At 37.5% G+C, this 15,596-nt stretch overlaps 1 protein-coding gene across 5 annotated transcripts in view; it reads right to left on the bottom strand.

Moving 5' to 3' along the window:
- The window catches only part of ESRP1 (epithelial splicing regulatory protein 1), a 58,681-nt gene that overhangs the window by 18,288 nt on the left and 24,797 nt on the right, over positions 1-15,596 (bottom strand). For 4 of the 5 annotated variants that reach the window (XM_079133999.1, XM_079134000.1, XM_079133996.1 and 1 more), the window contains exons 10-13: positions 15,144-15,445; positions 12,686-12,904; positions 10,188-10,386; positions 6,716-6,884 (exon numbers count right to left, since the gene is read on the bottom strand). In XM_079133999.1, coding sequence (XP_078990125.1) covers positions 6,716-6,884; positions 10,188-10,386; positions 12,686-12,904; positions 15,144-15,445 — 889 coding nt within the window. The remainder of the gene's footprint in view (positions 1-6,715; positions 6,885-10,187; positions 10,387-12,685; positions 12,905-15,143; positions 15,446-15,596) is intronic. The other variant, XM_079133997.1, reaches the window with a different exon arrangement.

Genomic DNA, 15,596 nt, shown 5'->3' with positions numbered 1-15,596 from the left:
GAAAAACTGGGGCGGGGGTGGAGGTGGGGGCGTTGCTTCCTCTAGCCTGCCTTCATCTTATAATTACAATTGCAAAATATACTAACACTAATTAATGCTATCAGGCAACTTCCCAAATTAAAGGAAGTCCTAGTATGACAATATTAATAATTGGAGGACTTGCTCTACTTCTCTGGAGACAAGAAGATGCAAGCACTACCCTTCTTGTTAGAGAAACAGGTTAAGAGAAAAGGAGAGCATTGAGTTCTCCCCTCTGAATGACTCACAACGCTCTATGGAACACTGAGGAGTCCCACAGAAAGTACGGATTTCTACTGCTTTGCAGAATTACTGCATAGACCTTTTCATTAACATGCAAAACATGGCAGTGTTATAGATTGCACATTTGGAAAAATAGTGGAGAAATACTGTGTCAATCCTTGCTAGTGTAAACCTGGAGTCAATTTTCATGTGGAGATTTCCCACTAAGTTTTCATCTAAAATAACAACTCTAATAATGGGGAGTGGGAGGGGTTAGTGTTAGGGTTAGAGTTAGGGTTGGGGAGGGGGGCAAGAATGGAGGAAGGAAGGACTGTATAGAGGGAAAAGAGGGGTGGGAGGGGTGGGGGGAAGGGAAAAAATAACAGAATGAATCAAACAACATTACCCTATGTAAATTTATGATTACACAAATGGTATGCCTTTACGCCATGTACAAACAGAGAAACAACATGTACCCCATTTGTTTACAATAAAAAAAAAATCAGTTGCAGTGAAAAAATAAATAAATAAAATAAAATAAAATAAAAACTCTCAAGGAAGTTAAAAATTTCAGCATTCTTCATAAATTTAATAGTATAGCTCTCTGGACTCGCTGCTACATGTGGATTCTGGATTTCTGTAAGTTCTCCTGATAGGACCTATAAGCTTCTCCAGACATGTGCACATACTGCTTGGAAAAAGTGTATGTAACCAAACATAAAAAAGCATTTTAGGGGGCTGGGGAGATAGCTCAGTCGGTAGAGTGCTTGCCTTGCAAGCAGAAGGCCCTAGGTTCGATCCCCAGCACCCAAAAAAAAAAAAAAAAAAAAAAAAAAAAAAAACCATTTTAGAACAAAAACAGAAATCCTCCAAAAAAAAAAAAAAAACTATTTCACCTAAATTGTGAATTTATGTACCACTGAGAAAATTTGGTAAACAAATTTATTCCAATTACATTCGAGTTATAAGAAACCACATTAGTTATATTTTACTACAATTACAAAGATACTGCCTACTTAAAACAAGGATTGCTCCATGTGAATTTTTATTTGAAAATTGGTTCCTACACTACAAATTATTTTGAAATAAGTCCTGTTGCTCAGTGGAAAATACCAAATGATAACACAACAGATCCTTAGAGGTTTGAGGGGCAGGTAGAGACATTTTAAAATATTATATTGATGAAAAATTTAAGAAATAAGGAAAGAATACTGTGTTCCATGAACTTTTTTTTGTTTTGTTTTGTTTATTTCTGAGTCAGGATCTAAGTTGCACAGGCTAGTCTGTAATTCCTAGGCTCAAGAGATCCTCCCCTCTCTGCCTCCCAAGCAGTTACTTGGCAAAGTAACAAGATGACAGTTTTCAGAGACGCACATTCACAAAAGTAAGAATCACGCTATTTTCTCCCAATGAGTCAGAACCTATGTCTAGAAGCAAAATTTTCCAGTTTCTTGGTTATCATTGGCCGTTTCCAGGTAGCTGATTATTTTGAACTCAAATGGAAAAATGTTTTCTAATTAAGGACATTTTGATTTTGGTGAAATTAAGAGAGAAAAAGAGAGGGATGGGGGGGAGGTATGGTTTAAAAGACAATATAGTGTAGGGCATGGTGGTACACACCTATACCCCAGCAACTTGGGAGACTGAAGCAGGATTACAAGTTCAAGGCAGCCTCAACAACATAGTGAGATCTGTTTTGAAATAAAAAGAACTGGGGATGTAGCTCAGTCATAGAGTGACTCTGGGTTCAACCCCAGTTACCAATCAATCAATCAATCAGATTTACAGGACCTTGGGGAGCTCAGTGGTAGAGCTACACTTAGCAAGCATGAGGCTCTGGATTCAATGCCTAGCACCACAAAAACAAAAAGACTGAAAAAGAAATAGACAAAGTATACTAAAGAAAACAATGCCAGGAGCAGTGGTATTTGCCTACAATTCCACCCAGTGACTTGGGAGGCTGAGGTAAGAGGCTTACAAATTCAAAGCCAGCCTCAACAACTTACCAAGATTCTGTCTCAAAAAAAGTTGTGGGAGCTGGGGATATACCTCAGTTTGTAGAGTGCTTGCCTGTCAAGCACAAGGCCCTGGGTTCAATCCCCAGCACTGACAGGGGGTGGGGGGAGTGATGGATTTAGGAATGTAGCTAAGTGACTTGAGTGCTTGCTTATGTGTACGATCCTATGTTCAATCCCTAATACCTCCAAAAAACACCAAAAAACAAAACAACAACAACAACAAAAAACCAAAATGGGTAAGGATTCAAAATGCAAAATAAAGGCATGTTTAGGATCTTGATTTTTTTTCCATTCATTTATAAGAAATTCCAAAATAGAACACAATGAAGTGTTATAAATCAAAGATCATAAAATGCATCATTATTAACTATGCACATTTATTGCTTATGTAAAAATAAGCTGATTTTACATGAAATAGTTATCCTAAGAAAATATTTTCCCCCATGCTAAGTCTTTTACATAAACATGTAAGCAAAGCATCATTCATGGAAAAAAGTCAAACTTTGCTTGCTCCCTCTGCTGATTCAAGACAATATTACTTGTCATTATTTACTGTGTACTAAAAAAGGCAAGACAACAGACACATGCGAGACATTTACAGTCTTGCATGTCTGAAGAAACAGTGTTTCTCACCTGGGCTACAGCACTGATGCAAAGAATATTCTTTTCTAAGAAAAATGACAGGTCAGAATAAAAGGTAGGACTTGGTATGCTGTCATGAGAAAAGTTGGGCTGTATCTATCCCTTTTTGAGTGATAAGCAGGGTGGCCATGAATGAATGTCCTTTCTAATTCTTCTGGATCTTGTCTAAGCCACAGTCACTTGGGAACTGAAACCCTCATCCAAAGGAAAGGAGGAAAGGAAACCAAGTTTGAATCACATGCACTGTAATTTCACTTGCTCTTCAAGGTGCTATTGTGACAATCACACATTCGGACTGATTTATTTAAAAACAGGATGAAAAGTCATTCTTTGATTCATGTCTTTTCCTTGCGTGTTCATCAAATAACCCAAAGCACTATATTCTCAGAGCAATATTGCTATTGAGCTTATCTTCCAATTTGTGAACACAAGCTAGAAGTGATAAAACAGACAAAGCCCTTCCAACTCTAGCTGAAGGAGTCCTTAATGTCACTGACTTTGACCAGGTACAAATTCTGTCAGTTATTCTACACCAGAGGGAGTCCACTTTTTATTAACTATGATACTTCCAATACAGCACATGTAGAAAGTGCTCATGTTTACTCAGTTAAACTGAAAGTTATAAACAGTTAAAATAATTAAAAATCATTTAAAAATAACTTTTTCAAACCTGCAAAATACATTAGCATATTAATATTTTAAAATAATGAACACATCACTTAGGTATTCATTATTCATTAATGTGAACACATCAGGCTGAATTAATCTGAAGTCAAATTGACATAGTTTATGAAAAAATTGTGGGGTGCACATCCGTAATTCCAGTGACTTGCAAGACTGAGGTAAGAGGATCCAAGTTCAAGGCCAGTCCATCAATTTAGACACTGTTTCAAAATAAAAAATTTAGAAAGGGCTGGGACTGTGGCTCAGTGGCTAAGTGCCGCTGGGTTCAATTGCCAGTAGCACTCCCCCACCAAAAAAAGTAGGAATTAAAAATTTTAATATAGGGGCTAGGTTCTTACTCAGGCTGGAGTCAAGTTCCAGGTCCTGGGTTCAATCCCCAGTATCCAGACAGATGAGCTTCTGTTGCTTATTTATTTATTGTGCTTGGAATAGAATCCAGGGCCTTGCAAAAGGTAGGCAAGCACTCTACCACCTCCAACCCATTTTTTTTTTTTTAAAAAAATCCTGTTTTTCAGCCTACAGTATGCCCTCTCTCTAAAGATTCCTACATATCAGAGAAGAGGCATAAATATACTTGAAAATTTACACAAAGTTTTTCAAAACCCTCAAATAGCACTACTGTCACATCAGGTTAAAAAATAGTGTTGTTAAGTCAAAACTATTAAACATTTTCTTTTTGGAATTTGCTTCTTAAATTATTCCAGGCTGGGCTGGAGCTCAGGGTTAGAGTGCTTGCTTGGTATGTGTGAGGTTCCAAATTTGATACCAAACATTGCAAAATTTCTCTAAAAAAATTTCTAGCCAGGTTTTTGTAATATAACTAAGAACGTATAGCCCTCATGCTTATTTATGCAGATAATTTCACTAGAATTGGGGAAACATAAGTTAAAATGATAAAACACATAAGAGTTACTGGGAAGTATTAGCTTAAATATAATGCACATGACCTTCAATTCAAAAATTCCAGTTCTATTAAATCGTTCTATGGAAATAGATATATTTAAAGATCAATATGAAGGCAAGAGTTATAGGAATGAGATACATAGAAGTTTATTGGATTAGACAAAGGGGAATGAAGGGAAGGGCGGGGGGATAGGAAGGGAAAGACAGTGGAATGAATCAGATATAACCTTCCTATGCTCATATATGAACACATGACCAGTGAAACGCCACATTATGTACAACCACAAGAATGGAATCCTAATTAGATTAAGTTATACTCCATGTATGCGTAATATGTCAAAATAGAGTCTATTGTTATGTAAATCTAAAAAGAATTTTTCAAAAAGAATGAGATACAATCATACCCTTTCCCCCTAGGGTAGATAAAATGATGAGTTTAAAAACAAAAGGAGTAAGTGGAGAGCACAATTCGTAAGTGCACACGTGTGTATATATAATGGAGTCTTTCACTCATTGTGCCTCTAAGTTCTCAGACTTACCAATGGGCACATTTAATTAGTATCTTTAAAACTACAAGTTGAAAAAAAATCTACAGGAAGGAGCCCAAAACGACAGAAGTGATTAAGCCCTAAATGTCAGTTCCTCCTGCCTTTCTAGCTTTGATTCAAGACTCATGGTCTCATTATTAACAGTTTCCTTCTCGTAACAGGGACCAGAGAGTGAGTCAGTGTACACTCTGCAAATGCACTGCAGGCACGAGAACTGCACAGAGAGTTCAGGGGCACAATGCATTGCACTCCTGTCACTCTGAGGATTTAAGAAAGGTAGCCGAAGATTTCCTCACAGTCAGGGTCCCTAGCTGCAAGTGATTATCTCAGGGTTCCAGAGAAGGTGACAGATTGGTGTTGGGCTAGATGCCTGGCTCGGTACTTAACCATGAGCAGTTACTCATGCTTCTGAGTCTTTTTAGTGCAATCACCTGACAACTATCACGACTTTTTTCCTATTCTTCACCAGTAGATTAAGTATTTTCAATACCACTGATATTTGAAAAACTTCTAATAAAATAAACAAATGTAATTAAATTTATGTAGCCCTAAAATTCTTGCTCCCTACTAGAAAACTCTATACTGGAGGAAGAAGTAAAATAAATGCAATTATAGGTGATCAGATGGATTAGTTCCAGGTCTCACTTACAAATTCATAGATATACTTGAAACATGTAGTCTAATTAGCTTAGGAAGAAAAACAAAAAACAAAGTTTCATATAAATGGCTTTTTTAAAATTTTGGATATTGTTTTTGCCAAAGTAAAATTTGACAGTAATAAACAGGTCACTGACTACATACACTTTTTACCTTTTTGTTTTGAAAAATAATTTGGTAGACTGAGAGGTCATTTCTTACATATCCAATTTAGAATCACAAGCAATCAGACCTGAAAGGGACTCTAAAAACTTGGCCAATCCCATCATTTCATAAGATCCAAAAATGTTAAGTGAACACGTCCCAGTTAGGAGGTATGAAACTCAGATCGCCCATCTTCCAGACTAAAAATTTCCTCTCCATTATGCCCTGCTACCTCCCCCAAATTGAATGCAACTAAAAAGAATCAAATACTTAAAATATAAACTTATTAACCTTAAGAAAACATTGAGTAATTTAATTCTGGATTTATTTATAATAAAGACTTCAGGGGAAAAGAATATAGGCTCTGGGAAATTTTAAAGCAACAATTTTCATTTATTGGGAGTTGATATTAAGTTCATACTACTTAAAATTACAGTTGTTCCTGATATTGGCCAAATTATATTGTTAAACCATCTTCATGTATGAATATGTAACAAGGAATCCCATCATGAGTCATAATTATAATGTATCATTAAAAAAATAAAATTGTTCCCATTATAGATTTTTCTGTTTTATGATTCATTCCCATGTCATTACCTTATTGTAAAGATTATTAGTGCTACTCACTTATGGCCCTATGATAAGAGGAGTTGTATACATAGGTAACCTAAAAGATTATGCTGTTCATACACGGTTAAAAAAATAAACTTCTTTTGGTTTGTCTTGAAACAACTTTCTCCGTCAGAGATAGGACCAGAAGCTGTGGCCTGCCATGCTAACCTTCAATGTGGCAGACAATATTCTTTTGTAAGCTCGGCACTAGCTATCAAAGGAGTCCTTTGTTTCTGTCCCTCATTTCCACTTCCTTCAGAGCCTTACCTGGGATAGTAGGCTGTGTAGTTCATAAAGAGCTGTGTGCCCGCTGGATAGTATGCTGTGGAGGGCTGTAGTGCTCGTGGGTTCAAAAGCACAGAGGGTTGATAAATGGCAGCTTCGGTGGGAATAACTGCTGCAGGAGCTGGGAATGTGTAGGAAGGAGGAGACAGGCCTAAATAAGCAAAGAAAGAGTCTTTGAGACATGTTTGTACTAAAGCCACAAAGCCATTGTTGCATCTATACATTTTAACTGAAAGGAGTTCTTCATATCATCCCAAGCAACTTCCTTTTGATGCTAGAGGTTATCTATCCCTCAGCACAGCATGAAATAGAAAAGGTTATTATGAAAACACTCTTCACCATGTATTATGCCAAAGCACACACTGTGCCACAGTGAGCTGACCTAAAGACAGTACATCACCTCCATTATCCTCCCAAAAGGGAACCCAGAAGGTGGCCTTTGAAGCTAATCTATGTTAGCCCTGTTTAAAAAAAAAAAAAAAAAAATGTGAAACAAAAAACAAAACAAAACCCAACCTGGGAAATAGTCCTGAAGAAAACTATCTCAGGTTAAATAGAAAATGGGCCTAAGAGCTAAGAGGGTAGTGAAGAGGCACAACACATGCTTAGCATTCTTGAGGCCTGGGATCAATCCCCAGTACCACTGGTTGGGGGGAGGGGGGCATGGGACACAAAAGTCCTTTATCTTTGTGTTATCTTTCTTCTCACTCAGAAACCCCCTCAAGTTGGAAGGGCAGCTGGCCACTAGCTTCCACATAATGGGATGAGCACAACTAGCCAAACCATCTGCACGGAACACAAGAGAACTGTGAAGCAGACTGAAGTTGGGGTTCCTGACTTTAAGTTTCATATTTAGAACCACCAGATTTTGCAAGTAGCAGAAGCCTAAGGAATAACTTTTCACATGAAAATCTCCAAGATGTTTTCCAATTGTCTTTGGTTCATGAGTTTCTATAATTCTATGGAGTAAGACAACCAGTCGAACATGGTACATACACCAAAGACCAACATATTGATCTCACATTCAACTTGTAGCTGCATCTTTCATACTCATCAAAAACTGTATTAGATGTTAGATACCCAAAAACCTTTAAAAATTATAACCCCTGACCTTAAAGAGACCACAGAAAGACCAAGATTGTAAATTGAGGTAGGTAGAGTATTTAAAGCAATTCTATAGTTTGTGCTCATATTCTGCTTGCAAAACTATCAAGCAATGCCTCAGACCAATAAGACAAACATATATGGTAGGCATTTAGTCTGTTCTGCTTCAAAACAAAAAAAGGTAGAAATTTTGACAACTGGAGAATAGGCTGCTAAGATTTGGGTGTTCCTCAAATGAAGGCGTGGGGCTAGGGTTGTGGTTCAGTAGCAGAGCGCTTGTCTAGCATGCGAGAGACCCTGGGTTCGATCCTCAGCACCACATAAAAATAAAGGTATTATGTCCACCTACAACTAAAAAACAGAACATTAAAAAAAAAAAAAAAAAAAAAAAAAAAAAGAAGGCATGGCTATTCTTATATTTTGAAAAGAGAATCGGGGGTAAACAGATTACAGAAATGAAATTGACTTTAAATGTTCCTGCTTAAAGAAAGCATCAAACTTTAAGATATCAATGAGAGTTTCACAACATTTCTTTGTCAAGTTCAACAAGAAACTCTTCAGTTAAAATCATTTTATCTTCAGATAAAATCATGCAATTTCTATAAGTTATGGTTGCTTTATAATTAGGCATTCACCTAAACTATGTTGGCTGAAACAGTTATAATATTAGTATGTATTGAAAAGAAAGCTGATTTTTAAAAAAGTAAACCCTTCTGCTAAAAAGACAAAAGGTCAAACTTTATTTTTTCTTCATTCTTTGGAAAGTTCTAAAGGTAACCAAATATATGGAAATATATTCTTAGGTCAAATAAGCATTTAAAATTTTTTCCTGGCTGGGCATGGTAGCACAGGCCTATAATCCCAGATTTTCAGGAGGCTGAGGCAAGAAGATTGCCAAGTTCAAGACAGCCTGGGTAACAGAGAGAACTGTCTCAATATAAAAGACAAAAATGCTGAGGATGTAGCTCAGTGTGTAAGTCCCTGGATTCAAGTCCCAATACTACGAGAATGGAAGAAAAATTTTTCTTCCATTCTTAGGGTTTCTGAGGAAAGAAGTAATTCAAGTCTATAATAAACAGTTTTCCACCAAGACAAGAGCAAAGTAAAAGGATAACACAGCAGAATAACCTGGACTATACACAATAGGGAAATTTCCTTATCTCACTTCTGACAGACAGCCACAGAAGGATATCATAAAAGATACAGACATGCTTGGTAATTTATAGACAGAAGACATCCAATTAGGATTACTTATTTTCTTGACTCCATCATAAATTTTCAAACCTTTATACTCATTTAAAGATCAACTCTTCACCAACAGCAAGCAGCAGGTCAATAGAATATTAGCATTTAGGAATTCCAAGGGAAAAAAAGGATTAAGCCCCACTGAATGTTCTCCAAACAATACTTTATCAATCAGGTTTATTGGTATAGATTCCTATTTAGTACAAAGTTAACCTAAACTCCTAAAACTGCTCAGATTTATTGGAAACAAGCACATGAATTCAGTTTATCTTCTCAGTTATCTTTGAATGATATTCTAAGCACTATGTTCTTTAAACATACCCAACATGCCTAAGAAGGTATGTCTACTTAAAGGTGAAAAATGCATAAAGTGACTCAAGTTTTGTCATTAGGTTCCCGCATATTCCTTAGCCACTAAGAACATGGTCCCTAGGCTTCGGGGCTTATTCCTCTCAAATAGGATTCCAGATGGCTTGCACCCAGTTGCCAATGAGCAAGAGCATGGCTTGTTAATTAAGCACTGATCCTGTGATCCAATGGAAACTTTGGCTAATTCATTAACGCATTTATATATCTTATTACTAACTTGCTCATTCCAGATACCCTGGACAATAGGAAAGCTCTCCAGGTTATCATTTTCAAAATATAGTTGATGCTTAATGTTAAAAATGCAAAATAAGCATCAAATCACCCTTTTTAAAGCTTAATGTACTTAAAAAAAAAAAAGAGAGAGAGAAAAGAAAAGAAAAAGAATCCAGTCATACTTATATTTTACCTTTAAATGCGTATTAAAATATCTACATAGCCAGGTTGCCTCCCAGAGTCAGTGCTTATCTGGAGCACACTAAGCTTCAGAAATCAAGTGCTTATCACTGGAAAAGCAAGAATATAATTTGAAAGGAGGTATTTGTAGCATCTCTAATTATGGGTGTCCACAACCAAGGTCTTAAATGATTACCAGATACTACTGATTTCAGATGGGAAAGCCTTATGTAACCACCTCGCCTGCCTCAGAAAGAACCAGGGGCACAGAAAGTTATGAAAGCAGCTTAAGCACCTACCAGCATATAGCGTAGAATAGCGCCAAGACCCAAGAAAAACTTACATGGTAACTTACATGGCGGCGGGGATAAGCCATTTCGATTTAAAGTGCCCCCCATTAACACAAAGTTCATCTCCTCAGCTGAACACTGAAAGACTTCAACATATCTGTCCTTCATGGTTTTTTTATGACACTTCTGCGCAGCCATAAACGCTCTGTCTGCAGACTTCATCTGGATAAAGGCGTCTCCTGATGGGCGGCCCTGAGTGTGTGGGGGAAGAATAAAACAAAAGGAGACTGTCTCCTTCAACAAGGAAGTAAATGGTTGCTTACAAACACACAAAGTGACAACTGCCCATAGTACAGACATGTGACAGTGTGCTCCACTGGATCCGGTTTGCATTTCATCACCTAATCACCAGAAAGCCCACAAAACCTTGAAGAAACAGTTTTGAGAGCTCAATGCTGAAAGTGATCCTTTTTGGTTTCTGTTAAATTAGTATCAGATTTACAGGGTTTTGTAAACATCTCCTTGTGACTGCAGTTTCAAAATACAGGAGTGGATACTGGATTTTTTTCCCTTCTGAAAAATCCGATTAAATCTCATTTGATTGAGAAAAGCTAGTAAGAGAACCAGTATCAGAGCTTTATGCATCCTCCTACAGGAAACTGAACAAACCAGTGTTTTCTTTTGGCTCTCAGTTTTAGTCCATCGATGACCTGCTACAACCCTTTCACTTTTTCCTCATCCTTGAGGCCTAGATTGGAACTTGACTTTCGGGTAAGGAACTATGAGTTCCAAGGCATAGTGATGGTTGGCTAGAGCTGTATCAGGCCTTGCCTGAGATCCCTTCTCTTTCCTCTTCCCTCAGACCTCCTCTTTAAACATGCTCAACAGGTATTCAGAGACATTTATTACTAATAGCTTGCTAAAATTTCCTATTTAAAAACAAGCTGTAATTGGGCTGGGGATGTAGGCAAGTGGTGGAGCACTTGTCTAGCATGTAGAGGTCCTGGGTTCAATCCCCAGTACCTCCAAAAAAACAAAAACCCAGGTCTGTGAACAGATTTCTGTCCCACAGACCTAGAACCTCTTGGCTTTATTTAGCCAAGGGGGGTGGGGTACGGGGGAAGAGACAACAATCTTATAAAACTGCTTTCTTACTTTATAGTTTTCTCTAAGTCTCTTAGGGAAAAAGTCCAAATTATTACCATGCAAGTTACCATAAGAGTTACATACCAGGGAAATTAGAAACAAACCCAGCCCAAGATGGAAACATACATCTTCAAGGCAGCTAAGAAACTGTATCATCAAAGCAACATTTTTCTCCAGTATAGTGACAATAGGTAATGGGGTTTAATGAGAGGAAAATCTGTCTACTGTTGTCAGAGAGAAATGAACCCTAGGTTATTAGAAATGGTGACTCAAAAAGAAACAATTCCCTGCTGATTCTGTCCTGTGAGAAATTTTATTCTAAAGTTCTCCTATAAGTGAAACATGCTAGGGTTTTGTCAGCTAAAATAATATATAACTTAATAGCTTAAGAGTTAGAATGGGTATGCATTGGTGTACAAAACTAAATCAGGGCTCAGGATTTTTCTGATTCCTTATATCAAGTAGCATGTACTTTCCAGTAAGAAAAGACTACAGTTATAAAAATCCACCAACCTGGGACTGGGGTTGTAGCTCAGTGGTAAGAGTACTTGCTCAGCACGTGTGAGGTACTGGGTTCAATCCCCAGCACCACATATAAATAAATAAAGGTATTGTGTCCGTCTACAACTAAAATTAAAAAAAAAAAAAAAAAAATCCTCCAAGTGAAAAGTAGGGAATTAGTACTTAGAAAACAATGTTTCTAATACAAACCTAATATAATTTTGCTTTTAACAAAGAGTTGTCCAAGTTTAAACTATAACTATTTTGGGTATTTAGAATTTTGTTCTGCTTAAGATAGCACAAAATGCTGCAATGATTAATTTTATTTAACAAAAAAAAAAAAAAAAAAATCAAGTGATATCAAACTAGAAAACACTTTACACTGGTATACTCAAACAATTCAGTTAGATTTTGATAGAGGTTTCTCAGCATTTTGTTCCTTTACACAGATGAGTGCTTCTTATGGTTCATATACTGTTCTGGATGGCATGCATACAAGTCCTCATTGAGTTTGCATTCTACTGAATATAATTTTATGGACACAAAATATCCTGGAACACAGCATGCTTATTTGCTCATGTATTATCTATGACTGCTTTCATATCATCAAAATAACAGTTGCAGAATTCAGTAGCTGCAATAGGAAAATATATACACTGAAAATATGTTTGCCTCCTACACCATGTTACTGATAATTTGATGGATTTATGCCATGAAGGAATCAGGGTTGAATATGAATTGTCATGCTAAAAACAGCTGTTTTTCTAAAACACATTCTAAAGATGGACAGTCAAGTCGAAGACTCAGTACGAAACATAGGAATATTTGCGCTCTTTTATTAGAGGAGAGAATTGATCACCAGAAAGACTAAGCAAGGAAGATTTCCAATAAGCAACTTTCTTACCTGGTGATTCAATACCATGTGAACCCCGTGTGTACGAATATCTGTGGCGAACTCCCCCAGGAAGTCCAAGATGTCCTCTATTGTGGCCGCATAGGGAAGACCTCGAAGGCGTACACAGTCTCTAACATTTGTAGCGGGCACAAATTGCTGAGGTAGTACTGGAATAATGGGAGGGTTTGGAAGTGGAATGAGGGGGGCCGAGGAGAACCGATTCAGCACCTGTACTCAAAGCAAAACAACAGTGATTGAGAGTCTTGCTATTTCTATGCTGTCTGCAAACCAGCACTGACATCACCAGAGAGATTATCAGAAATGTATAGTCTAGGAGCCGGGAGTGTGGCTGAGTGGTAGAGTGCGTGATTAGAACATGCAAGGCCCTGGGTTCAGTCCCAGTGTGTGCACAAGTGCACACTCACACATGCAAGAAATATACTCTCAGTTCCACTCCAGACTCAGGGAATTTGAATCTGCATTTTAACAAAACCCTCAGATGATTCATAAGCATATTAAAGTTGGAGAAGCATGCATTTCAGATGGGAAAGCATGATACCCACTTCTGTCAACTGCATAAGACACACCACACACAACACAACATGCTTATTATTAAGGCTATATCTACCTAAACAGATGTATCACCACCTACCTTGGGACAAGTATCCTTAAAGTCTGTTGCTTTTATAAAAATTTGGACATATTGCTAAATGTGGACTTTTGTGGCAATTTTATTGCATTTCAGTACACTAAGTACATAGCGTTCCCCTTAATCTTATCTTCACACTCCACCTCCAAACCCAAGAAAAAACAGAATGACCTAGTAAAGGAATCACAAGCCAAACAATGACTGTGAATGATATTAAAAATAAGGGCATAAGACAGAACGGCTAGATAATGAAAAACTGAGAAGGTGACCCTAAAGATAAAGAGTAATTTAGTTTCCATGTGAATTTGAGCTGGTATCAGAAGAGAAGATCTTGAATATCTTTTAGATTCATGGAAAAAAGCTACCTTTGTTTTCTTTTTGTTTTTTTTTTTTTTTTTTGTGGTGCTGGGAATTGGGAATTGAACCTGGGGCCTTGTGCATGTGAGGCAAGCACTCTACCAACTGAGCTATATCCCCAGCCCTTAAGCTATCTTAATATAGATTATGATGAGATACTTTGAAGAACTGCTCTAAGGCAAAGCTCCTAGGACAAGGTCCTTGCCCTTTTTTGTCCTAGAGTATGCTCACTAGTATTCATAATACGAGGAGGCAGGTCCTCATGCAAATGTCATTTGTGGCATTCCAAGGTTTTCTAGGAAACTTAACAATACAAGACTTTAACATCCCATAAACCAAATACAGAGAAGAATTAATGCACTCCTCCCCAAAAGGTGCACTAATTTTCTCACTCACACCCATTAAGTTGCTGGGTAAGAGGTGATAAAAATCAAAGACAAGCAGCAAAGTTAAAGAAATGGCATGACAAAGAGAAAGGAAGACTTAAAAATTATACAGACAATTGGGCTGGAGTTGTGGCTCAGTGGTAGAGCCCTTGCCTGGCATGTGTGAGGCACTGGGTTTGATTCTCAGCACATTTGGAAAAAAAAAAAAAAATTATGCAGACAATCCAGACACAGCACAAACATTAGGACAAAAACTGAAGATAAATGCAGTGGGGCTGGGAATGTGGCTCAGTGATAGTGTTTGCTGGCCACGCAAGAGGACCTGTTTGATGCCTAGCACCACGCACACACACACAAAAATTAATGTAGGTGTAGGTTGTGGTGGTGCATGCCTGTGATCCCAGCTACTCAGGAGGCTAAGGCAGGAGGATTTTAAGCTTGAGATAGCCTCAGCAATTTAGTGAGACTGTCTCAAAATAAAAGTCTTAAAAAGGGGTGGTGGTATCGTTCAGTGGTAAAGTGCCCCTGGGTTAAATTCCTAGAACTGCAAATCAACAACAACAACTCTGAATTCTGAAAATTTGTGAAGTCGGAAGGTCACCAGTAGGAAATCAAACTAATTGAGCCTTTTGGGAAATATATTTGGCAAGACATAAAAAAATCTTGAAAGCTCACAATCTACATCTAATTATAAAGACATGAATCAGAAATTGGTAAAAATTTTACAAGCATGCTTATGCTTCATAGAAAAAGAAAGCAACCAAAATATCTAAGAGGAATTTCTAAATAAAATCATACACCAGGATGAGATATATTAAAGATGAAAATCTTTAAACATGGGTAAGTTTTCAAGATGTATAGTTTCAAAATATAAGAAAATAAAATATAAAAAAGTATGTTTTCTGTGTAACCCCCGCCCCCGCCCCCCAAGAAAACAGTGGCTCTCTTTTGGTTATGGAATGAGGCTATTTTAGTAACTAATACTTTAAGTATTCTCCAAGTTTTATTTCAACACAATGAGTAATATAAGGTTGTTTTCAGAGATAAAGAGGTCCCAACATACTCAAAAACCAACCTGCTGAACTTCGGCTGCTGTGCTCCTGAAGAGTTCAATGTATCTTTTACCCAACAAGTCCTTGTGCTTCCTCAACGCATTCTGTGCATATTCCTCACAAGCAAAGAGGACAAAAGCATCGCCTGTTGGCCTGCCATCCGGGTAGGTAACAAAGAGGATGCCTTCCTTTCCTCCAGTGATGGGGCAATGCTGTCCAAAGAAGGCCACCACTTCTTCAGCTGTGGCTGTGAAAGGGAGCCCCCGCATGCGGACAATAACTTGATTTTCCTTGGAAAGAAACTGAGCTACCTCATTGGATGTACCTGGGGAAAACATATTAGAAAGCATGGGGAGAAACAGTTAAGATATCAACTTCGCCAAATTTAAAATGATGCAATTACTGGAAAGGTCTCGAACTCATCACAAAGACCCATGCTTTTCTTGAATTCATCATGATGATATCCTAAAGAATCA

Source organism: Sciurus vulgaris (genome assembly GCF_902686455.1).
Source record: "Sciurus vulgaris genome assembly, chromosome: 1".
NCBI lineage: Eukaryota > Metazoa > Chordata > Mammalia > Rodentia > Sciuridae > Sciurus > Sciurus vulgaris.
This window is presented reverse-complemented; position numbering and strand designations above follow the sequence as displayed.